The 26,277-nt window shown below is 41.9% G+C and overlaps 1 protein-coding gene across 3 annotated transcripts in view; it reads right to left on the bottom strand.

The window, feature by feature from the left end:
• Positions 1 to 1,725: 1,725 nt before the first annotated feature.
• Positions 1,726 to 26,277, bottom strand: part of LOC130306782 (thioredoxin-like) — a 142,580-nt gene continuing 118,028 nt past the window's right edge. For all 3 annotated transcript variants that reach the window (XM_056552131.1, XM_056552130.1, XM_056552129.1), the window contains 4 exons: positions 4,116 to 4,220; positions 3,101 to 3,160; positions 2,934 to 2,999; positions 1,726 to 1,913 (listed from right to left, as the gene is read on the bottom strand). In XM_056552131.1, the coding sequence (XP_056408106.1) occupies positions 1,848 to 1,913; positions 2,934 to 2,999; positions 3,101 to 3,160; positions 4,116 to 4,214 (291 nt within the window). In that variant the 5' untranslated portion in view covers positions 4,215 to 4,220 and the 3' untranslated portion in view covers positions 1,726 to 1,847. The remainder of the gene's footprint in view (positions 1,914 to 2,933; positions 3,000 to 3,100; positions 3,161 to 4,115; positions 4,221 to 26,277) is intronic.

The raw sequence follows: 26,277 nt of genomic DNA, 5'->3' as shown, positions 1-26,277 counted from the left end.
CCATTGACTCCCAAACAGGGTGCCTCCAGCTGTTGCTAAACTCCCAACATGCCTGGTCAGTGGCTGTCCGGAAATGCTGGGAGTTGTTGTTTTGCAACAGCTGTAGGTTCCATTTTGGAAACACTGCCGTACGATGTTTTCATTTTTATTGGGGGGGGGGGGGCAGTGTAAGGGGGTGTGTATGTAGTGTTTTACCCTTTATTATGTATTAGTGTAGTGTAGTGCTTTTAGGGTACATTCGTACTGGCAGCGGTTTACGGTGAGTTTCCCGCTAGGAGTTTGCGCTGCGGTGAAAAATTTGCCTCAGCTCAAACTTGAAGCTGGAAACCCTCTGTAAACCCGCCCGTGTGAATGTACCCTGTACATTCACATGGGGGGGGGTGTGGGCAAACCTCCAGCTGTTGCAAAAGTACAACTCCCAGCATGCACTGACAGACCATACAGGCAGGGAGTTGTATTTTTGCAACAGCTGGAGGCACACAGGTAAAAGAACCTAACTGAAGGTTTTCCAACCAGTGTGCCTCCAGCTGTTTCAAAACTACAACTCCCAGTATGTACTGATGTAGGTATGCAACAGCTGGAGGTATGCACCTACAACTCCCAGCATGCCGAGACAGCTATTTGCTGTTTGGGCATGCTGGGATTTGCAGTTTTGCAACATCTGGAGGGCTACAGTTTAGAGACCACTGCACAGTGACCTCTAAACTGTGGCCCTCCAGATGTTGCAAAACTACAAATCCCAGCATGCCCAGACAGTAAACTGCTGTGTGGGCATGCTGGGAGTTGTAGTTTTGCAAGATCTAGAGGGCCACATTTTAGAGACCACTGAACAGTGATCTCCAAACTGTAGCCCTCCAGCTGTTGCAAAACTACAAATCCTAGCATGCTCACACAGCAAACAGCTGTCTGGGCATACTGGGAGTTGTAATTTTGCAACATCTGGAGGGCTGCAGTTTAGAGACCACTATATAGGCAACTCACCAGCTTCCGTAGGGCATAGGGCTAGCACCGATTAGTGTTATAGGCGGTCTTCTGCTCTAGTGTACTCAATCTCAGACCAGAGCGGAAGACCCCTGGAGACGGACGGAGGCAGGTGAGGGGACCTCCGTCTACCATTATGGATTATTGGATCTGGATAGCCGCATTCTGTCTGCTTTCTTGGTAACAACCGATAGCTGTTTCCTGACTAAACTACAGTTCTATCAGTATTTATGTTGCCATCTTGTGATAATTCTGGGAACTGCATCCAGAAAATACAACTGGAAAAATCCATAACTTCCTGAGGGAGGACAAGATTGGAATAGATTGCTTAGACCTACCCCAGCATAGCCTGCCAAAGATCCACTTAAAAAAAAAAAGTGACACATTTCAAATTTCTCTTTACTCATGCCAGGTAGTTAATGCTTTTCAAATATCATTTATGGCAAGGGATCATTTATGGCAAGAAAAAGGGATTAAGCTTAGGAGCTGAACCAGCGGCATCCGTAGTGAGAGTCATCTGTATGCAGTGTTAAGCCAGGAATGTGAAGGGACTATGGTGAGGGTCAGCTGGGAGTTGTAGTTCCACATAATATCAAACTTACCTCTTGGTAGTATTGGTAGCTTGTTCTCTTCTTAATCCTTTCTGCTTTTAAGAGCACTTTTATGACATTAGGGCTTTTTCTGTAGACAGTGAGGGCATGTAGACAGGAATATGTCTTTATTTTAATTAAACATAAATTAGATATTTCATAACATGTTTAATTGACATTGCCTATGGTGGCGGATGTAAACATAGTAAAGTCAGGTTACTTAGATGATGGTTAAACAGCCTAAACTAAATGGCAGCTGATGGAAGATGGTCAATTCTAGTTTCTCAGAAACTGGAGACTATTCAGCAGTGACTCTTTGTCGGCCCCAGCTATTCGATTGCTCTGTAATGTAAATATATTAGTTTATTAATGACATTCAAAATAAATATGTAAGGTCATTTGAGTAATTATTAAGCATTGTGTCTCCTTCACTATTTATCAGGTACAGCTCCCTACATTTTGAAGAGGCTGTGCCTGGTATTGCAGCAATGCCCCATTCCCTTAAATGGGACTAAGTAGTAATGAGCAGCAATTCTAGGCACAACCATGCCAGGGTAAAAGAAGAAGATGTGGCACTTGTTGCAGCCCTTTAGCTGATCAGTTGTGCCCCCCACTGATCTAATATTGATGTCCTATCCTAAATCATGGAAAACCTATTTAAAAGACCCTAGTATTTATAAATGGCTGCCTGATTGATATGGGCACTACTATAAGCTGTGGTTAAGTTGTTGATGAATAATGTACTAGAACAGTAAAGTAAAATACATGTGAAAGGTATTTCATACAACACCAAATAACTTACAAAAATGTATATCAACATATCTGCACTCATCTCATAAGGTTATGACATTATTATATGGGTACTACTGTGTTGCTTTTGCTATAAAATCAATTACATTTGGTTGGTGCAATTTTATAGGTTGTGTTTGGTTAGTCATCTGCACAGCTAAAAAATGGAACTGCAGTATGGGCTCTAATATGTGGTTAGTACAATTGCGTCATAGGCACCCCACCAGTCTTTCAATGCAAGTGGGTCCAACTATTTTAAGTATCAGCACAAATATGTTGTGAAGCAGGAAATTACAACATGTCTATATGAAAGCTATACAATGCTTGGTTGATATATCCATTCAGCACATCAGTATTTAGTTCTCACATAAGATCTAAAGTGCCAAGACTCTCTGATCATAAGATTCCAGTCATAGAAACACATTTGTAATAGGTAAATTGTGAGTGCTCAAAATAAAATCCTCTGCTGATCTCCACATAATGAACATACAGCTACCAATTACATAAAGGTAATGTGAATAATACTGTGTTATTCAATTATAATAGTAATGTTATTGATATAAATCCACTTACCAAAATACCATTTTTGAACAGGTAAGTATCTGGTACACTCTCAATTCCATATTCATCCCTCAGCTCCTAAAGGTAATAACATACAGCTTTAGAGAAAAGACTCCAGTTGATTTCCATTATGATAGTTATATATCTAATGCAAGACAATATATTGAAATAAAAGTTACTTCTGAAGCGTTAACATCCACTTTCTTGAAGATGACATCAGGCATCTCTTGACATAGTGCCTATAGAAGAAAGAGATACAATTACTTGAGACTAAGAAAAATACTCTAAAAAAGTAGTTTTTGTACCTGCTCGGTCAAATTGAATAATATCATTATAATATTAGTAATAATATAGTAATTTTTATTCATATAATGCCAACAGATGAGGAATGGGGTTGAGAAAAAGGCAGAAAGTGCTTTATTGATACAGTGGTCCAGGAGGGTAAACTAGTCTCTAACTGATCTCTGAAAGTGCATAGAGAGTAGGGGGAGACTGCCAAATATGGAACTTTTGATATCTTCAAGACCCAGAGGTCTGAAAAGGGTCAATGTGATAGTAGTGGAGACCAGTTAGGTCTGGTTCACACTATTTCCGAGCAGAATTCAGTTTTGAAATTCCACTCAGAAATTCCAGTGCAGCCAAGACCCCTTGCTGGCAATGGGATTCCGCTGCACAGTGCACACTGCAGAGTTTACCAGACAGATTTTCCACCCAGAAAATCCCCTGGAAAACCCCAAAAAAGGTGTGTGTCCATTGGGAAAAGAGGCGTGTTTCGGACATTTTCACAAAAACCCAACATATTTACTAAGGTTTCCACAGAAAATGTGGTGGATTTGAGCTGAGGAAAACCCGACAGATCAGAAGATGTGTAAGAAAAGCAAAATGTAGGGAAAGTGCAAAATGTAGGGAAACATTAGTAAATACCGTGGGAAAAAATTGTAGGGAATTAAAACCCACAAAGAAAACTACAGAAACTCTTAGTACATCAGGGCCTTTGTGTAACCACATCTTTAATTTTCATGAACACACAAATGAAATGGCAACCACTAGCTCTGCCTCCACTGCTAGCTGCACCTTCACTGCCTTAAACTCTCAGGCCTTAGCAATTTTTTTGGCTGATCTACACCTATACCTATATGTCATACTATATAAGTCCGATTTTCTTGGTTTCTTACTTTATGGAACTCTACTTACTTCGAGAATGGGCAAAAACCTTCTGCAGTGTGGACATCTATAAGATATAAAAGCAATTACTAAAGGCCTTCCTCCAGCTTCTCTCATAGTTCTTTCCATCGAATACTGTAAAAAAAGAATAATAATTGAGTAAATATTCTTGGGAGATCTACTTTATTATTATCATTATTATTATTATCTGTAACACCCTAATGAATTAACTTGAAAATTACTTCACTGAGATAATGGAGTTCGAGATTCACTTTAATGGTGTATTCACACGTACAGTATTCTGTGCAGATTTGATGCGCAGGATTTTCTGCTGCAGATTTCAATGTAAACTGAATGACCGAACACAACTTGAAATCCTGTGCATCAAATCTGCACAGAATACTGTATGTGTAAATAGACCCTAAAGCTAGAAATATAAGTAACATAGGGAAATCTCAACAATGCAACCACAATTGTATAGTGTTTTAAAGCCCATTTCATGTTACTTTGAAGGCTTAGCCTTAAGTTGAGCATACACATTGGACATGTGACATGTGGCTGAACTAGCAAACTATCTAATGTGTATGGTGGGTTCCCAACTCTCAAACAGCTGTTTGTAGCAAGGAAATATTGTACAGTTTTAGTTTTAGGCAAATTGATAAATATGGGCTTACATGACTAAATGTACATAAAAAGGAATAATTTACTGAGTTGTTCAATTAATTACCAACAATTCTATGCATTCACTGCTTTTTTATATGTAGTGTCTCATAACCTGTGGTCTAGCTAGTATACATATGATGCTGCCATGCAACCGTGAGAAAACCTTCAAATTGCATAAATCTGTATGTGAGGATATTGTAAGTTAAGTTACAAACTCTTTGTACATTGTATTGACTTAATAGCATTCACTGAGATAAAGTAAGAGTGTAGTATTTAAAATATGCATGTTCCTTGTCTCAGATGATTGATGCCTTGGTCACATGATGATTTCCAACCAGTTTCTACACAATAAACTTCTAGAAGGCTGTGGGAAGAGTTCAGCCTAGTTTAGCCTCCTCTCCCAGATAGGGATGGACTCAAAACCTTTCTAGGTCAAGCTTTTGCCAGACTTATCGAGCCCTGCCACTGCTAAGTATATATACACCTAGACCATAGTGCAGTGGTCAAAATAAACTGTTATGGTCTAGTGCTTAAAGTCTTAGGGGACAACTCATATGACAAAATGATTGTTGGGCTCACAAGGGGCCACTAACTTAGCTTCACCACCATGCCATGTGACATTATCATCTGCTTCTCTACAGGACAACTACTTTCAGCTAGCTTGCACAATAACCCCCATCATTTCTTTGGATACCGCAAATGTATTGTTTGTACTCAAGTCTGTCCTCAACTAGCCACTATACACACCAGAGTTCCACATACGTATGTCATCCTTTTTATTACTACTCCAACAGGTAATATGTTTTCTATACAGAAAATATCTGGAGAAAATATTGATGTGGTGACAATAATTAGATAACCAGAAAGAAAGAAGCAGAACAGTGTGTGAATGGAGAACACAGGTTAAAATTCAGGTTCCCATCTTACTTATTATTAACCACTAAGCAGAAACACATTGTAAGAAATACATAAATAAATAAACAAATGCATAAACAAATAAATAACAAACAAAAAAAATTGGAGATTGATGCAAATTTTCAATTATGTTGCTCAGCTGATGTATGGAGACTTATAGCTCCATGGGAAAATCTATGCAATTACATTTTCCTCAGAAGAAGCAAAACTGTCTTTCTATTGCCACCTAAAGGAGGCTACCCTGTAAGTCAATGTCAGACCCATATAAGAGCCTTGATCAGATTGCTTGGGTGTATAGGGAGAGGTATTAGCAGTAGAAAGAGGGAAGTGCTCAAAGGTGTATAGGGAGAGGTATTAGCAGTAGAGAGAGAAGTGCTGCTGTACAGAGCACTCGTGAGTTCTCACTTGGAATATTGTGTTCAGTACTGGAGAGCATGGGGGAGATTTATCATAACCTGTTTAGTGTAAGAATGGTGTAGTTGCCCATAGCCACCAATCAGATTGTTTTTTTTATTTGTAAAGAGGCCTTTAAAAAATCAACTGGTGCCAGAAAGTTAAACAGATTTGTAAATTACTTCAATTTAAAAATCTTAATCCTTCCAGTACTTATAATCTGCTGTATGCTACAGAAGTTCTTTTCTTTTTGAATTGCTTTTTAGTCTGACCACAGTGCTCTCTGCTGACACCTCTGTCCATTTTAAGAACTGTCCAGAGCAGAAGCAAATCCCCAATGCAAAACTCTCCTGCTCTGGACAGTTCCTGACATGGAGAGATGTGTCAGCAGAGAGCACTGTGGTAGACAAAAAATAAATTAAAAAAGTAAAGAAGTTCCTCTGTAGCAAATAGTAGCTGATAAGTACTGGAAGGATAAAGATTTTTAAATAGAAGTAATTTACAAATCTGTTTAACTTTCTGGCACCAGTTGATTTAAAAAAAAAGTTGTTTCCACTGGAGTGCCCCTTTAAACTAACCAAAAAATGTCCCTAAATGCCTAGGGACACACACAAAATGTGCCAACCTGTAGGAGCTGCATGATATGGTATTATTACAACAACTTGTGCTACCCAAAAATATTTTGAACAAGCACTGTAAATTAGCACCTTCTTTTACTTAGGATTCAAGCACTAGGCCATATCATAGTTCCGTACAACAAAGTTGTTCTGACCTACAGTCACCTCCAATTTCACACAGAGGTATATCGTTTTTTTTCACTCAGTCAGTCATTTTTTTTAAATCAGTTTCTGTAAAAATTCGACATAAGAACATTGAGCCATGCCCCAGAAACACGACGGCTACAACTCTTTGCATGGGAAAGTAGCAACTTAGCATCATGACTTTGAAGGCCCTTCAGAATATCTAGATTTCAGTCAAAGCATAACATTTTTACATTTTTAAAATAAATTTAAAGAAATATACCTTATTGTTTATTTGTTCAATTGCCATCTTGTAAATAATCTTGAAACTCCACACTCACTTCCTTCTCTCAAGAGATGCCTCTAACTGTCATATGTACTGATCTATTTATATTGGAACGGTTCTGGGCACAAGGCCAGGCATTATTTTATTATGCTCATTAAAATCTTAGGTGTGGCACAGATTATGAAGGCGTGGAGAATCATTATTAGAAATCTACATCATTTGCATTAATATTTTGGCTTCCTTGTTCTACTGAAGGGGTTTTACGTTTTTTTTTTTATTGGGTTTCATGATCTCTGCTTGCTGTTGTTATTCCATGGGGACCATCATTGTTTACTTCCAGTGGTTACAAGTTGGCCATGGTCATGTGTTGGTTTGAGGACTGATGACAGTTACAGTATACCAGTGTTTCCCAATCAGGGTGCCTCCAGCTGTTGCAAAACTACAACTCCCAGCATGCCCAGACAGCCAGAAGCACCGTGGTTGGGAAACAGTGCATAAGTGTGTTTTCATGGTATAACTACAGATGTAAATTTATTTCATTGTGATTTTATGTAATGGACCAACACAAAATAGTCCATCATTTGGAATCGGGGGGAAAATTACATGAATTTCAGAAGTATTTACAAATAAAAATAAAGAAAATGTGGACAACATAAGAAGGCTCATATACCTTATAGATATAATCAATCGTCAGTCAGAACAGGCCCTGATGCTTAGTCTAGACACCAAAAAGGCTTTTGATAGGCTGGGTTGGCCTTTTATGTTTGGCATTTTGGACAGGTTCCTGACTGCTCTGTGGGGACTTTTTTCGAATCCTACCACCTCCATCAAAATCCCCCATCATACATACGTTAGTTGCCTTCTCTTTAACTGAAGCCACCATGGGATGTCCGTTATCCCCATAAATTTTTCGTCCTCTGTATTGAGCTTCTTGCCTCTCTGATATGGAGGAACCCAAATATTTCTGGTGTGCAATTATGGGACGTGGAATTTAAAATCTGTCTATTTGTGGACGATGTCCTCCTGACCTTATCGAGTCCTCTATTCTCCCTCCCTAATCTATATAGAGTCCTCCCTCTTACGGCACAGTCTCTGGTTACGAAGTGACTATCTCTAAAACTGAGGCGATGCCATTGAACCTTCCCTCCTCTCTATCTATTGTGCTGACTTTTCCTTCAATTGATCCCCCCAATATGCCCCACTATATTTGCAACCATTTTCTCCTCTTTGTTCCGAGAGATTAGGGCCCTAATGGAAAAATGGCGGATGCACTTTATTTCCTTATTGTGGCAATATAATGATGATCCTTCCCAATAAACTTTATTATTCTGAAAAAGTTTGGATGTGTCTTTCTGCTTCACGATTCCTCCAGTTGGTGATTTATTTGGAACTCTTAAAGACATTGGCTGCCTATTTCAGTGACTATGGCTAGTAAATCTAATGGGGGGGGGCTGGCAGTACTGGACATAAGTAAAATCCTACACCTCAGCCGCCTGCCCTCTTAATCCTCCTACCATGCCTACAGTAGATGGATGAAGACTGAGAGAGTCTGGCGGGCCCCTATCTACCTGAACTCTTTTCTATGGTCTACTTCACCCTGATGGTTTTCCTAGGCCCTCTCCTGGGCCCAGTGGTCCCTTCAAAGTATGTTTCGGGATATTGTGCTGAGAAACACAAGCTAATTTCTCTCTCCTCTGCTGCTGTCCTTCCTCTATCACTCTGATTTACCCGCTAGTTTGACTTCGGAAATGGTGAGGGCATGGGACTCTAGGGGGTAGATGTAGTTGATGCCTTCTCTCACTCCCTACTGTCTTTTGACCAACTGATGTCTAAATATGGACTTTCCTCCACTTAGCGGCTCCACTACATCAGATGAGATGCCACATAGTCGCTAAATTATGCTTGACAGTGGTGTCTATACCTATGAATTTGGGGCCAAGACCCAATAGTTAAAGGCCTTCTTTTTTTTTACACCTATTCCATATTGAACACTCCTGTACACTCTGGTGGTCCCTCACATAATTATATGAGCCACTGTGAGGAGGTTTTGAACTCCCATCTTTCCCTGCCACTGTGGAAAATGGTGTGGGAACAGGCCTCTAAAGCTTCTATTGCCTACAAGAAAACCCAGTTAATAAATTATTGATGGGTTGGTATCATACTCCGGAACTACTCCATAGACTAAACCCCACCATCTCCCCAAAATGCTGGCATTGTGGGCTGAGCTACCATATTTTTTGGTTCTGTGCATTGGTTACTGGGCTCCGAAGTTGAACCCCTGCTTTCTGATGTTTTCTCAACTTTGTCTACCTTAGTCTACCTTTTACACATGCCCCCTGCCTTTTTGAATAAGAGGAAAAGAAAGCTCCTCCTCCACATATTGCTGGCTGTTAAGACATTGCCAAATTTTGGAAGAGATCTGCTCCTCTGTCGGTACATGACCTCCTTGCCCGCATAAGGAAGATCACTGCCTCCTTGAACAATATAGTCACTTTGATACCATGGGATCGTTTCTCTGACTCCAGTATCCCTGATCCTCTACCCCTCCTCTCCCCTCCATCTATATCTGCCCCTTCCTTTGTCTCCTGTGTTTTCTATCTTTTGTGCTGTGTCTTGTTTTTTCTGTATTTGCCTTACCTAGCCTACTTTGAATATTCATAAGTGCCAGTGCCTTATTCCTTGTTACATGTGATGCTCTTTTATTAGGGCCTACTGATGCTATGGCCTCTCTTCTTGATGTCATTGCTTAAAGGGGTTATCCACCATAATGTGATTTTAGTACGTACCTGGCAGACAGTAATGGACATGCTTAGGAAGGATCTGCACTGGTCTTGGGGCTAAATGACTATGTTGTGAGATTACCATAACACAGTGGCTAGCTTTTTGTGAACTGGTATTTCCTGTTTGACTTTTCTTTTTTTTTCCCTACAAATCCCACAATTCCATTTCCCCCCCCCCCTCCCACACATCAGCTACACCACTTATTGGAACATAAATGAGCTGCATCCATTCAAAAAAACTGTGGTTTTCAGGGTACCTACAGCTGTTGCAGATTGATCTATCTCCCACCCAGCGATCACTCCACCCATTGAAGCAGACAGGCTCCCTGTCATCAGCTGACTAGTGAGTCAGGTCTCAGCCGCATTGCAACCTGGGAAAAATCTGAGACAACAGTCATTTTGTATGCTGTTAAAAATAAATATTGGGATGAAAATTACATAAGAATTGTGAGAAAACCATGACACAAAGGTACAGAAACTATATTATGAACTACACTAGCTTTACAGCCCCTATAGCATAGTCAAATAAAAATAAAAAATCCTGAAATACCCCTTTAACTTACAGTTTTGATTGTATAAGACCTTAGATTTTATTGTGATTTACGTAATTGATATGTATGTTCTATATTTTTGCTCGGATATGTCTGGGATTTGCTGGGATATGAGTGGTTACTGCTCTTATATTATTACTTTTTTTTCATCATTTTGTACTTGTTTTATATTTGTGCAAAAGTCTATTGACTAAAGTATGACAACTTTTTTATTCTCAATATTGTTATTGTCACAATAAAAGTTAGTTTGCAAAAAATACTATGCATGTTGTGTTAATCAAATGGTAAAAGTATATTTAAGTAAATTTGAATTTCAGATAGTAATAGTAGCAAAATGGTCAAAAAGAGTTTGAATAGTTATGAAAGGCACTGTATCAGTGCCCTGTCTTGTACGGAGCTGAGAAGCAGTGTAAGTATAATGGGGGGATTTATCAAAACTTGTGTAGAAGAAGAGTGGTGCAGTAGCCCATAGCAACCAATCACATTGCTTCTTCATTTTGAAAGAGGCCTCTGGAAAATGAAAGAAATAATCTAATTGGTTGCTATGGGTAACTGCACCACTCTTCCTCTACACAGGTTTTGATAAATCTCCCCAATATGTCTAGGACAGATTATGTAAAATAAGTTAACAAAGAAGATTATTAAATGGGAGGAAGCAAAGAACAATAGGTAATTTATTTAAAAATGATGTACACTAAAGAAAAATGTAGAGCTTACACTTAAATAAGTATATAAAACTAAATTTTATTAAACACCATTAACCTCTTAAGGACGCAGGGTTTTTCGGTTTTTGTATTTTAGTTTTTTTTCTCATCACCTTCTAAAAATCATAACGCTTTCAATTTTGCACCTACGGACCCATATGAGGGCTTATTTTTGCGCCACCAATTGTACTTTATAATGACATCAATCATTTAACAAAAAAATTTATGGCAAAACCAGAAAAAAAATATTTGTGGGGCAAAATTGAAAAAAAAAAGCAATTTTGTAACTTTTGGGGGCTTCTGATTCTATGCAGTGCACTTTTCGGTAAAAATGACACCATATCTTTATTCTGTTGGTCTATTCAGTTACAAAAATACCTAATTTATATACCGTATTATAAACCGTATAAGACGCACCCAATTGCCGTGCAAGTGGTGCAATGAGTAGCGTGACCGAAGCCAAGGCCACGCTACTCATTGCACCACTTGCACGGCACTTGGCCGCTTTCTTCTATACTCTCCTCCGCACCAGTCCTGTTAATTTCTGAGGAGGGTCCTGGTAGGACCGAAACGTCAATTATGTATGGACTGTGAAAACTAAAATCCTTTTGCATCTTATATTTGAGTGCCAAGTTTTTCCTTATATTTAAGAGGATTGGGATTCCTACTTGGGCACTGACTAAAAGGGAGTGCCATATCTTGTACACATGATTGTTTACAGACATTGGTTAGCAAAAGTGTATAGCCAGTCTAAAACCTGGTTCTTGTATTTTTGACAGTATTTTTAGCCAAAACCAGAAAGGGGGTTCAAAACAGAGAAAAGTTTAAGTCTTTCCATTCCACCTAGTCTGGACTAAAAATACTGGCCAAGCTACTACATGTGTATCCCGCCTAAAAGTCAAAGGAACTTGGAGTATATCTAACACTTGTATATTTTAAAACATGTGATGGACCACTGAACCACATACAGATGAGGCACTGTTTAATGTGTGTAGTTCCTGGCAGCCTTAGGCTCAATCAATAGTAAATGTCAAGATATCCTTCCAAAGTGTATTCTGACATAATACAGCATATCATTTACTATGCTTTTTTTTGCCATGCAAACAAATACATTTTTGAAACAAATCGAGCATAGTAACTAGTTGACTATGTTTAATATAAACGTCTATAGCCATGACACAGGAATGCAGTTGTATACATTAGAATAGCTTTTTGAAGGTATAATGGCAACTAAGACCTGAACCGTGATGTCAGTGAGGTCGTATTACAGAGCACCATGACTCAGTTTCCTAAAATAATTTCCAACATCATTAAAGTAATTTATGAATCTATATTAATCTGCTGCACTGGGCACTCTCTGAGCAGAGATAGAAAGATAGTGCATGAAACATAAGAGTTGAGTTATCGGGCTTAGTGTTCCAGAATATATGATGAGAACCTTGTTTTAGTTGGCACATATATAAGCAATGAGAGGAGCTAATCTCATTGTCACTGGTGGAAGTTATTACCTGGCAGCAAATAAATGAGTTGTTTCTTGCACATAGTCCTATGATTGATCCAGTTTACCAAAAAGCCTGTAAGGCTGAGTTTACAGCTGGAGGTGGCAAAACTTTAATTAGTTTGTCAAAAATGACTGCAGTTTCATTGAAAATACAGGTTAAGTACATAGTTTTTATGTGCTTTAGCAATATATGTTGGAAAATCATAGTAAACCACACATAGTTTTAAAGGGGTACTGCTGACAAAAGTAACTTATCCCCTGTCCCCTATTTCTATGAGAGCTCCAAAGAGATCCGAGTCTGGCAATCATCAACACTCCCATAGAAATGAATAGAGTGCGTGGCATCTAGCAGTAGACAACACACTCCCCTTACTGAGCGAGACGGTGTCCTGTCCCATTAGCTACTTATCCCCTATTATTTGTCCCCTAATATTTGCGGTATTCTATTAGATCACCCCAATGAATGAATACAAAATAGGTGTTCAGTGGGTCTCTGCTTTTATTTTCATTTAATACTAACTGGCAGAAAAATAAGATGCTAATGTATGGGTCTTAACCCCTTAAGGACCAAGTCCATTTTTACCTTAAGAACAAGGCCAATTTTATTTTTGCATTTTAATTTTTTTCTTCCTCGCCTACTAAAAATCATAACTCTTTTACATTTTCATCCACAGACTAGTATGAGGGCTTGTTTTTTGCGCGACCAGTTGTCCTTTGTATTGACATCACTCATTTTATAATAAAATGTATGGCACAACCAAATAAATACTACTATAAAGAAAATGATAATTTTGCACATTTTGGAAGGTTTCGTTTTCACGCTGTACAATTTACGGTAACAATGACAAGTGTTCTTTAATCTGTGGATCAATACAAATAAATGATACCCATGATTACTTACTTTTCTATTATTGATGTGCTTAAAAAAAATTGAAACCTTTTTTAATCAAATTAGTACGTTTAAAATCCCTCTATTTTGACGACCTATAACTTTTTCATTTTTCCATATAAGTGGCGGTATGAGGGGACATTTTATATTTTTTTGGGGGAGGGGATTTTTCACATTTCTAAAAAAAAATGTTTTACTTCTTTTTTTTTTTTTTTACACTTTAATAGTCCCCATAGGGGACTATTTATAGCAATCAGTTGATTGCTAATACTGTTGAGTGCTATGCATAGGGCATAGCACTGATCAGTGTTATCAGTCATCTTCTGCTCAGGTCTGCTCAATCTCAGACCAGAGCAGAAGATGCCGGGAAGGCGGCGGAGGCAGGTGAGGGGACCTCCGTCCTCTATGTTAGCTGATCTGATATCTGCGGCCATGCCGCGGGCGAGCAGATCAGCATAAAATGTAGCCGCGCTGCAGCAATCTGTATTGTTCATGGCATCTGAGGGGTTAATGGCAGACATCCATGCAATTGCGGATGTCGGCCATTACTGGAGGGTCCCTGGCTGCTATCATCAGTCAAGACCCAAGCATCGCTCCGATGCTCGCAGTCATGTACAGGATGTAAATGTACGTCCTGGTGTGTGAAGTACCGCCTTGGTCCTTGGTCGTTAAGGGGTTAAAGGGAAACTGACAGCTGTTTCCCTGCACTATAGTGCCGGTGAGCAGGAGGTATAACTTATTTAAATTGGTCACGTTGTTTTTAAGATATTGCCCCCCTTGCGAGATTGCTAATTCAGTTCACTGTGCAATGGAGGCGGGAGCTGACTTGGCGAGTTTTTCTGCCTGTGTCCTGTATGCCACTCTATGCCCGCCCATTTTAAGCATATTCATTTTTCTTCATCCACACTATAACTTAGTGAATTGGGTTTATAACATGTGAACAGGCTTTCAGTTCCCTTTAAGAATTAGTTGATATAACATGACAGAATGCCACCATCAGAAAGAAATTGAAGAAGGCAATAGAGAGAGAGCCAGAAAAAAAAAAAATAGCTCACACTGTTGCCTTGCAGCAATGTAGTCCTGGAGTCAAATCCAAACAAGGACAATATTTGGTGGGAGTCTGTGTTTTCTCTCTATATCGCATGGGGTTGATTGAGGCTCCCTTGTTTCTTCCCAAAACCTGCTGATTAATTTTGCTTCCTATGAAATGAGTGTATGTCTATTTCTACCATAGAGAATTTACATTGTCAGCCCCTCATATCAGGACAAGATCTCATATCTCATGTGAGGGATGATGACCTGTCAAGTCTACAGCTCTAAAATATATGGCATGTTGGCACTATATAAGGAAAAAAAAAAATTATTATTAATATATATATATATATATATATATATATATTTATTTTGTGGGTACAATATTGCCATTCCCCTCCTATCACCCATGGTATGTTTGCATCTAAGCAAAATAAAGAAATTGGGAAATTGTATCATGAGCTCCACTGGGGACAGGATCATATGTGAATGATGACAACCTGTCTACAGTGCTAAAGAATATGGTATGTTGGCACTATGTTGGCATCTAAAAAAATATATACAATATGGCCATTGCCCTCCTGTTTCCTAAAGAGTGACACTCCATAGGAAACAAATAGAGATGAGTGAATCGAAACTGATAAACTCCAAATTTGTTACGAATTTCAGGAAGTATTAAATTTGCAACGAATGCGAATATTGCCACGATTCTATCATGCAAATCACTTAATTAAACTCGATTTACTGCAGTGCAGACTCCAGGGAAACTAAAATGGCAGATCCACATGTCAGTACATGGGGCAAGGAACGCTGGGAAGGCAAGGCGGGAAGGCAGGTAGGCTGTATGACCCTGAATCACATGCAGGATGCAGCCTATCAGCAGCCAGTCACCCCTGTAATGTCACAGCCGTATATAATCGGCAGCCATAATTCCGGCTTCTCACTTCATTACAATACACTGCAGAAGGATCACAGGACGCAGAGCCTGTGTGCGTGTGTGTTACAGCAGAGAAAATCGCAGTCCAGCAGCGTTTAATAACCTCCTAGTCACATCAGCGTACTTGTGGATGGAGAGCATTGTTTTTTTTTCACTGAAAAGGATTTTTACTGCAGCTGCAGACGTTAACCTCCCAGTCACTTTCTTCGGCATAGTATTACAGAGAGGGGCACATAGCTGTGTGTTGTCTCATACATTTCAACAAGCTGCCTCAACTTCATAATCCTTAGCAGAGGAGGCAGGAATAATTTTTCAGTGCAATTCAGTGTCTTTGTTCCACAAAAATTATCTTCTGGTTATACTAGTCTGTAGATGGTATAATACCCAGCAGTCCATTCCTAATAGTCCTTGACAGAGTGAAATTTTGTGTTTAGTGCACAGCTTTTTTTGTCTGCAGCACTGTTGTGTACTGCTGGTGTTTTAAAAAAATAAGTTTTTTTTTAAGGGTACTGTTGCACATTTTTCTGCCCTCATAAGTGCATACCACATACGTACATCTGAGTAGTGTACTATTTTGCTCCTGTTAATTCATCAAGGGCCTAGATACTGTGAAAGGACAGACCAAAGTAATCACCGGCTGGTGTTTTACAAAAATATCGAGTTTTTAGGCATACTGATGCAATTTTCTCCCCTCATCAGTGCCTACCACATATCTACATCTAAGTAGTGTACTATTTTGTACCTGTAAATCTGTCAAGGGCCTAGATACTGTGAAAGGCCAGCCAAAAGTACAAACCTGCTGCTGTTCTAGACAAATACGCTTTTAAGCGTAGTGAAGGGTATCAGGCAGAGAAGTGCCAGGGCGTCCACAGAGGAGTGGCAGAGGCCTAAATCCTTCTGGCACAGGTCGCAGTAGACTAGTGGCGAGTGGCAGCAGGAGTCTCAGCGAGAGGCCTGAGCTCCTGTTATCAGCTAGCGATCGTGTCTTGATCAGCAACCCATCTGACGTCGTCGAATGGTTAACATGGTCATCCACTTCATCACAAGTGACATCTGACACCCCCAGTCAACAGTCGGTGGGTTCCTCAGACACAACCCCCAGTTGGCATGGCCCAAGAGCAGTGTCTGTCCTCCCATTGCCTCTGTCCTATGCTGTTCCCTCCCCTAAAGAACTATCTTATGCTGTGGGTTCAGCTCCACTATTCAGTGAGGACGATCTAATAGAGGACAGTCAGCAGCTACTGCCCAGTCAAGAAGTGGAGAAGAAATCTGCCGCTTCCCCCTTTAGGCGGGCAAGTAGTGATGAAGAGATTGATGTGGGAGCCGGTTTTGCCAGCGTTCAGGGTCCTGAAGCAGACACTGTTGAGGAACCTGAGGAGGACATCACTGACGTGCAGACACTTGTTGATGATGATGAAGCCGATCGCAATTGGGAGCCGGGTGCAGAAGGAGCTTCATCATCATCAGGAGAATCGAGTTACAGGTTGCCCGTGAGGCAGCAGCTGAGCCAGCAAGGTGGTAGCATGGTTGCAGTCAGCATGGTGGCAGAAGTGGAAATTCCGGAGCCAAACGTACCCGGGGGAGACCACCTGCTTCGTGGCAGCCTACTTTCCCGGGAGGTAGTGGAACAAGGGGTTCCTGGAGACAGCGGCAGTAGCAGTCAATTAATGCGGACTGTTGGTGGGAAAATCTGCTACTCAGCGGTGTGGCAGTTTTTCATCAAGCATCTGGAGGAGGTTCACATAGCCACATGCAAGATATGTCGGCAGAAGGTGAAGCGTGGCCAGGGTCCCAATGTTGGCACAACAGCCCTGCGTCAACACATGCTTTGCCACCATAAAGTGGCCTGGGAGAACCGTGGCTCCGATGCAGTGGCCCAGCCTGCTGCATCACCCATTAGCCCGCTGCTCCCTCTTTGAGCCAGCCAAGGCCCCACCACATCAGCCGAAGGGAGCGGTGTGTCATACCCTCCTTCTGTTGCTCCAGATGCTCCTGCTCCTCCTAGTCATTCCGCCAACAATCCATCGGCGAAGCCATGTCCAAGAGACAACAGTATGCGCTCACTCATCCAATGGCGCAGAAGCTGAATGTGCTCCTGTCTAAGTTGCTGGTGCTGCAGTCCTTCCCATTTCAAGTGGTGGACTCTGCACCTTTCAGAGAACTTATGGCTTGTGCCATGCCGAGGTGGAGAGTGCCAAGCCATCATTTCTTTGCAAAGAAGGCAGTACAAGCCCTGTACAATTTTGTGGAAGAGAAAGTGGTCCAGTCCTTGAGTCTGTTGGTGTGCAACAAAGTGAACGGCAGCGCTGACGTCTGGAGCTGCAACTACAGTCAGGGACAATACATGTCTTTTACAGCTCACTGGGTGAATGTGGTTCCTGCACAGTCACAACACCAACTTGGACAAGTCATGCTGCTTCCTCCTCCACGCTCTCAGGCCATTGGTCCTGTGACAGTGTGCGACTACGCCTCTTCATCCTCCGCTGTGTCCTCAGCCTCCACTGCCCAGACAAGTCTCAGTGGCCCTTAAGCATACGATGTGTGCAGGGCATGACAGTTTCCCACTGTTCTTCACATGCTTTGCCTTGGCAAAAAGAGTCACACGGGAAAAACTGCTAAAAGTCATTCGTAAAGAAATCGGAGCATGGCTTACGCCACGAAAACTGTAAATAGGAACCATGGCGACTGACAACGGGAAGAACATCTTGCAAGAGCTGCGACTGCATGGCACACATGTTCAATCTGGTTCTGAAGCTGTTCCTGAAGTGTTCCCCCCATTTGCAAGACATCCTGACAATGGGTAGGAAGCTTTGCATGCACTTCAGCCACTTGTACACTGCAAAGCACACCCTCCTTGAGCTGCAGCATCAGAACGGTATCTCCCAACATAGTCTGATGTGTGACATTGCCACACATTGGAATTCCATCCTCCATATGTTGGACCGACTGTACGAACAGAGAAAAGCCATCACCGATTTCTTGATGATCCAAGCGGATAGGGGTACTCCCCTGTGTAACTTCAATGTGAACCAGTGGAAGCTCATACATGACACCTGCCGTTTGCTCAGGCCCTTTGAGAAAGCCACATTATTAGTAAGTCACTAGGATTACGGGATGAATGACGTTATTCACTGCTTCATTTCTCTTCATTTCACACGTGTTGGAAACTATGACTGGTCAAGGTACTGGAGACATGGTGCCTACATCTCACAGCCACATGAGCCCTGTGGGGGCTGAACTGGAGGAGGAGGAGGAGGAGGGGGAGGGGCACAGTGGAGTATAGTTTAGGTTTCGCAAGATGGGCGTTTTTTCTAGTAATCTGACAGGAGAGGAGGAGCAGCCAGAGGAGCTAGAGGGTTATGAGGAAGGCGATATGCAGTGGAGATGGAGGCAGGGAGTCCCTCTGAGTCACTTGCACAATTGGCACGATGCATGCTCAGTTGCTTGTGTAGTAACCGCCAAATTGTCAACATTTGGCAGCGGGATGACTTCTGGCTCTCCACCTTATTGGACCCTTGCTACCGGCACAAAATATTCGCCTTTTTTACACCCACTGAGAGGGAGGACAAACTGTCCTACTACAGAGAGATCCTACATAGTCAGTTGGCCGATGCCTATCAGCTCCATCGTCCATCCACTCGCAGGCCTTGCTCGGGGGGCCCTCTGCGCTCACCTTCCACTGCCATGGCTGCTGGGGAGGGGTGGGGTCGCAGGAGCAGTACCAGCTTCATCAGCAGCAGCCTGAGTCTACAGTAGCTGATGAGTAGCTTTCTTCACCCGCATAGTGAAGCAACTCATCATCAACAGGTACACCTGCAGCAGGACCTGAACCAGCAGGTGGTGGCATACCTTGACATTCCCATGTCAACTAACCTTGAAGATCCGCTGGACTTCTGGGCAGCCAAACTTGATTTGTGGTCGCAACTAGCTGAGTTTGCCCTGGAAAAGCTGTCCTGCCCGGCCAGTAGTGTGCCATCAGAGCGGGTGTTTAGTGTGGCGGGGGACATAGTCACCCCAAGGAGAACTTATCTGTCCACAAAAAATGTGGAGAGACTGAGCTTTGTGAAGATAAATCAGGCATGGATCAACCTGGATTTCCAACCACCAATTCCTGATGCATGAGAGTAGATTGACTATGGTGCCACACCAACACTTCACAAATATGGATAGTGCCAAACAGATTTAAGGCGCTGCTCCCCAGTTACAAACATTCCACTGCATCAGACCTTTTTTCACCCACCTTCTTCGCCGGGTACTTTCAGGAATCCTGATGCTGCTTCTGCCACCTTCAGGCTGTCTCATTCAGCCACTATATGGTCTCTTCTCATGCTTCAGCCAACTCCAGGCTTAGTCATTCAGCCAATATATGGTTTACTGATGCTGCTGGGCCTGGGTCTGGGAATAAAAATGTTGTTATGGTAGCACTAGCTACCCAAAATCTTCAGTTTAAATTTCAGAATTAATCTTTCAATCTTAGGGATTGTGAAGCCCTAGTGTCTATTTATGTTGCTGCCAACTCCAGGCTGTGCCATTCAGACACTAAATGGTCTCCTCATGCTTCAGCCAACTCCAGGCTGTGTCATTCAGCCAATAAATGGTTTACTGATGCTGCTGGGTCTGGGCCTGAATTTTTTTTTATGGTAGCACTAGCTACCCTAAATCTTCAATTTAAATTTCAAAATTCATCTTTTATTCTTAGGGATCGTGAAGCCCTAGTGTCTACTAGTGTTTCTCACGAATATTCGCAATTCGAATATTATTTGCGAATATCGCGAATTCGCGTATATAGCGCTATATATTCGTAATTACGAATATTCGTTTTTTTTTTTTTGTTTTTTTTTTCACAGTACACATCACAGTGATCACCCCTCTCTGCTTCCAGCTTGTGTGGTGTAAAGAAGGCTGTAATACTACTGTGTGAGACTGGCGTGTGAAAATTCGCATATGCGAAAATTCGCATATGCGAAAATTAGTGTATGCTAATTTTCGCATATGCGATTTTTCGCATATGCGAAAATAAAACGAGAATATAACGAATATGCGAATATTCGCGAATATATGACGAATATTCGTCCATATATTCGCGAATTCGAATATGTCCTATGCCGCTCAACACTAGTGTCTACTCATGCTGCTGCCAGCTCCAGGCTGTGTCATTCAGCTTTGCCACTATATGGTCTCCTCATGCTGCCAACACCTCCACACTGTGTCATTCAGCCACTATATGGTCTCCTCATGCTTCAGCCTCATCCAAGCTGTGTCATTAAGCCACCACATGGTCTCCTCATGCTGCCAACATCTCCAAGCTGTGTCATTTAGCCACTATATTGTCTCCTCATGCTGCCAACACCTCAACGCTGTGTCATTCTGCCACTATATGGTCTCCTCATACTGATGCCACCTCCAGGCTCTGTCATTGTGCCGCTCTGCAGCAGTGATTCTAAAAGAGATGCTGATAATCTGCATGTCATACTGAATAACAGGATTATTTCACTACCCCATAGCAAAGTTTTCTAAACCCCTATTGAGGCTCTCTGTAGGCCAGAAATAGACGTTTTTAATATAGATTCGCCACAAATAAATTTAGATCGAACCAAATTTTTTTGAAACTTCGCTCATCTCTAGAAACAAACATTATACTGTGATATATTTGATCTGGTGCTGTCTGCCAACTGTGCCTCTTGCTAAGATGTTTTTCATGATGGTCAATAGGTTAAGTATGTGTACTGATGATACAACCTGTCCAAACTTGATAGATCACATACTTGTACAACGATAAAGAAAGAAAGTAAACAGGTTTCTATATGTTTATCCTATATAATAACAGTAATCAAAATACCTCTTAATATGCAGATATACCTGGGTGTGTCTGTGTCCTCTAAATACATGTTACAATATCAGAATCTAAGAAAATCAAATCCTGTCACTCAACGATGATGCAAACTGCAAAGTGTTTATATGGCCAATTACAGGGTACACAGTGTGTATCAGCATAAAGCCTTCCTCAGCTAGTCTACTATACATATGATACTACCTCTATCAGCCTTTGGACACTAGGGTGATAAAAGGCCAATAAGGGAGGATTTTACCACATACTTACATAGAAAGGAGATAAACAGGAATAGCTTGTCACACTTTATGAACACCCATCCACGCGTCAAAAGAATTGTAAAAGACCACACAACCAGAGAACCAAAGTTAAATTATAAGTATTGATAATGTCATATGGAGACACTGGCACATCCTTAGCAGAGCCTACACTGAGATTTCTACCCAGAGCCAACCCTGAATTTAAGAACCCCAACCTCCCCAATTTAAAGAGCACCCAACATACTCAATAGCCTGGTGCAAGCAATATATCCTCACCTGTATAAGCAGTCTTTTCAGTGAGAAAACATGGTACCTACCCAGGCCTTCATTGTTTACAATGTAACAATGTGCTAAAGGACAACTACATTCACCGTCCACACACAATGAGGCCATTTGAAATTAAAGAGGTTTTTACATGCAACACCAGGAATGTTATCTATGCCATTAAATGTCCCTGTGGGCTACTATACATAGAAAAAGCCACACAGGCTGTTAAGAATGGAATCAGCAAGCATAAGTCAACCATCAGGTGTGAGAACTGATTACTTCTACTACCACACCACTTTCTTGAACTACAACATTCTATTTTCCAACTACACTTTCGGGTTCTAGAAAAAAAAATCATCCCACCTAGATGCGGTAAAAAAAAGTGACTTCTTTACAGAGAAGCGTACTGGATTTATACAGGTCACATGCTGGAAGGACTCTGTTGCAAATATGAACTGGCCCGTCTACTGTGCTTTCCATTCCAATTTTCTCCTTTTTTTTATTTACCTTTTCTCTCTTGGTCCTCACAGGCACACTAGATTCAGGTCTTGATATATCTACTCCATTATAGGTATGTTTACTCCATGATGATACTTTTATCTTCCATTTTTCCTAATTTCACTATTTTCTTCTCCTGGCTGATCTCCAAGTCTCTATCCCCTCTTGTGCTCTTGTCTCAAGCTATTTGTTCTACTACCAATATCATTTTGTCCTATAGCATTCCATTACATCATGGTTCTACAATAGAGTTGAGCGAACTTTTGTAAAAGTTTGGTTCGCCGGACTCGCCAAAGTTTTCTAAAATCGCGAGTTCAGTTCGGCTCGGTTCGACTTGAACCGACAATGAAATAAGCCCCTAAAAAAATGTTCCTAACACTGCCTAAAACCTCTAAACCCCTGTCTAACACTGTTCGGATAGTTCAAGTAGTTTTAAAGTGTTTTTAAGGCTTAGTTATAGTGACTTGCGGCTTGCGGTAACCCATGGTAACTTTTCCAGCTCGCCAATATTTTCGGTTTATTCACACCAAAATAAAGCAGCATAAAGTATCCCTGGCTGTTGATAGATGCCTGGCAGTGTTAATATGCCTACGGAGGCATGGGAAGACGCCATGGCTTTATCCCGGGGTGCCAAAAATGATTTCTCCCTTTTTTAGGAGTAGTAACAGTGGCGTTATAGTGAAGACTGAAGAAATAGCTCTTGTATGAAAACTTGAAAAAATGATCCCTTTTCTGGGGATGAGGGGTTGTGTATGTGTAGGCCTGGCAGCAAGTAGGGTGATGGTGGATTGGAGTTTCTATTAGTAGCCCACGTACTGCAGGTGGTGGCTGACTGATATTAATAGCGTACAGCATGAGATGGAAGACAGATGTTTATAGCGTACAGCACAAGATGGCAGACTGATTTCACTAGCATCCAGCATGAGATGGCAAACTGATGTCCCTAGGATCCGGTATCACTTAGTTAGGTACAATGGGAGGACTCAGGATGTATACTTGGTATTACTCACTCCTAGTGGGTGGACCAAAAACCTTAATATAGTATTAAGGTTTTTGGTCCCCCCACTAGGAGTGAGTAATACCAAGTATACATCCTGAGTCCTCCCATTGTACCTAACCAAGTTACATCTCTTGAGTGCTAGCACTGTTTTTTCTTGTTTTCTTCATATGTAATGAGCCCGGGTGGTATATGCCATTCGGGGATATTGGAGATGCGCCCTCCTCAAGGATTGGGGATCTTATTTAAGAAGAGATAAGAGTAACTTATGATACGCTTACCTGGCTGACGGTGCTAATGAGAGCCGCCTATAACATATGGTGACCCTCCATTGCACCAGGTAAGTCAATCTTTGACCTTGATCGGTTTTAACTGTATAAATCTGGATGAGCGCTGCTGTTTTTTTTTTTTATAAATTCTTTTATTGTTTCTAGTATCTGGTATGAGATGGTGGACTGATGTCACTAGCATCCAGCATTAGATGGCGGGCTGATTTCACTAGCAACAAGCAGGGGTGGTGGTAGCATTGCCTAATCAGTGGCATCTGGCAGGAGGTTTAAAGGGTAGCTCCCACCATCCTCTTTTTTTTTTTTCTGTCCCTGCCTATTGCCCATCTATCCCTAACCCCCTCCCTGCCTTTATTTTATTTTTTTATTATCTTAAAAATGCCATTTTGTCTGCCTGGTAGTGTGCTCACTACCAGGCAGACTTCCCCAGCAGGCACCACGTCACTGATGCCTTCTGGGGGCCGAGTTCCGCCCATAGTTCTCCTGACAGGGTGCCTCCAGCTGTTTCACCACTACAACTCCCAGCATGCCCTGACATCTATTTGCTGTCAGGGCATGCTGGGAGTTGTAGTGGGGAAACAACTGGAGGCACCCTGTGTTGGAAGACACCCAGCCCCCGACCAATATCGCCCCCCTCCCCCTCACCTGTGCCGGACCATGAGCGGGGGTCCGTAGCAAGCAACAAGTGTGTGCCCGGCTTCCTGTCATGCCCGTACACTCTGGAAACTGTCTCTATGTTTCTGGAGGATTGAAAGTCCTCCAGAACTATAGAGAGAGTTACCAGAGTGTAGGAGCATGACAGGAAGCCGGGCACACGCTTGTTGCTCAGAGTGTGATGGGCCCTCCTGTAAATGGCGCCCCCTCTCTTTATAACGCGCTCCCGGTAATGACAGGACACAGCAGTGAGGAGGCGGCGTATCCCCATAGGAGCCACGGCTGTAAGGAGAGGTAAGAGCCATGTGCCTCCCTGCTGCAGAGAGAATATGCAGCAGGGAGGCGGCCAGTGTGAGAGTCCAGGGAGCCAATGCGCAGCCCTGGATTTCACTGTGCTCGCTCTCGCCTGTTTGATTGACAGGCGGGAGCGAGCACCGCAGTGACTGGAATTTCGACTCATTTGCCAGGCTCAAATGAGACGAAATTCTGTAGTGACGTCACTGCCGAATGCATTCGGCCACTAGGAGGGCGACCCCTAGTGGCCGAATTTAAAAGTGATTTTAAACTGGTTTAAAATCACTTTTTTTAATTAAACTATATTAGAGATATGTTGTAGTACTTAAGTACTACAACATATCAATTTTTTTATTTCATGACAGTGCCCATTTAAATTCCTCACTGATCCATGCCTGATTCATTTTAGTAAAAGTCAGTTTTTCCACACTGCTGGCTGACAATCTTGTTTGCTTCGGGGTGACTGAAGCCTGAACACACTCCCCGAAGCCACACTAGAGGGTGGACAAGACAGAACACTCATAGCAAACTGGGAAAGTTCTGGCCAATGGTCTAATCTAGTGAGCTAGAAGTCCATGGGGTCTGGCTGGAGGTAGCAAGTTTGCTAAAAAGTCTATTTAATTTTGTCCAGCAGCCCTGGCTGGCTGCAGGGTGTTTGCAAACACAACAAATTTTATTTTGGCCAACAGCCCTGGCTGGCCGCAGGTTGGTTGCAAAAGCAACCACTATAAATTTGTAGAATTTTGCCAAAGCCAGGTGGCCCAGACCTGGCTGGAAGTGGCAGCAATGTTGTCCCTGGCCGTAGGTACTACTCCACATATCAATCGTGCCATGCAGGATACATCTGTCTCAGCAAAATAATGGCCACTAGGCACTAATTTTAGCCAGCAGCCCTGGCTTGCTGCAGGGTTGTTGCAAAAACAAATGCGATTAATTTTAATTTAGCCCAGTCAGGTGGTGCAGGCCTGGCCGGGAAATCCCGCTGAGACAGAAATGGAGCAAGGCTTTTTTTTGGTCACGTATTGCCCCTGCCCATAGGTACTACTCCACATTTCAACTGTGGCATGCATGGTACCGCTGTCTCCGAAAAATGATGACAACTAGGTAGGAATTCAGGCACACTACAACATGGATTACTCAATTGATAACTGACGGGATTGGGGAGGAGGAGGGCACAACACAGATGAGGCAAATCCCAAAAATGTGCTGCCTATGGAAGAGGCCTGGCTGTTAGACAGATAGGAGTAGAGTTGAGCAGTGTGTCAAAAATTATGCCTTTTTTGGGAGTAACAAGAGGTTCTTAGTCTAGCAAGTGAAGAAGACGGCAATGGATTCTTCTAACCATTCCAAAAAGTATCCCTTTTGGGAGTAGCAAGAGGTTCTTAGTCTAGCAAGTGAAGATGACATGGATTATTAAAAACTATCCCTTTTATTGTGATTGATGGGTTGTGTACGTGTGAAATACATCCTGGTTGTACGCAGTGAAGATTTTCTCCCTTCTTGATTAGTTTTATTAGAAGCGGTGCAATCGCTAAGAAAGACCACTCAGACACCTGTCAGCTCAGTTGATACTTTCTTTATTACAGAGGAAGTGACTACAGTTTTTTTTTTATATGGTTATTCAAAGCTGTGTGCAGGAGGTTACATGAATTGGTGTGAAAAACAGTGAATTGGTTAAAACTCCTATGTATTCCTCTAGAAAGTAACATCTCTT

This window comes from Hyla sarda, chromosome 1 (genome assembly GCF_029499605.1).
Source record: "Hyla sarda isolate aHylSar1 chromosome 1, aHylSar1.hap1, whole genome shotgun sequence".
Taxonomy (NCBI): domain Eukaryota; kingdom Metazoa; phylum Chordata; class Amphibia; order Anura; family Hylidae; genus Hyla; species Hyla sarda.
This window is presented reverse-complemented; position numbering and strand designations above follow the sequence as displayed.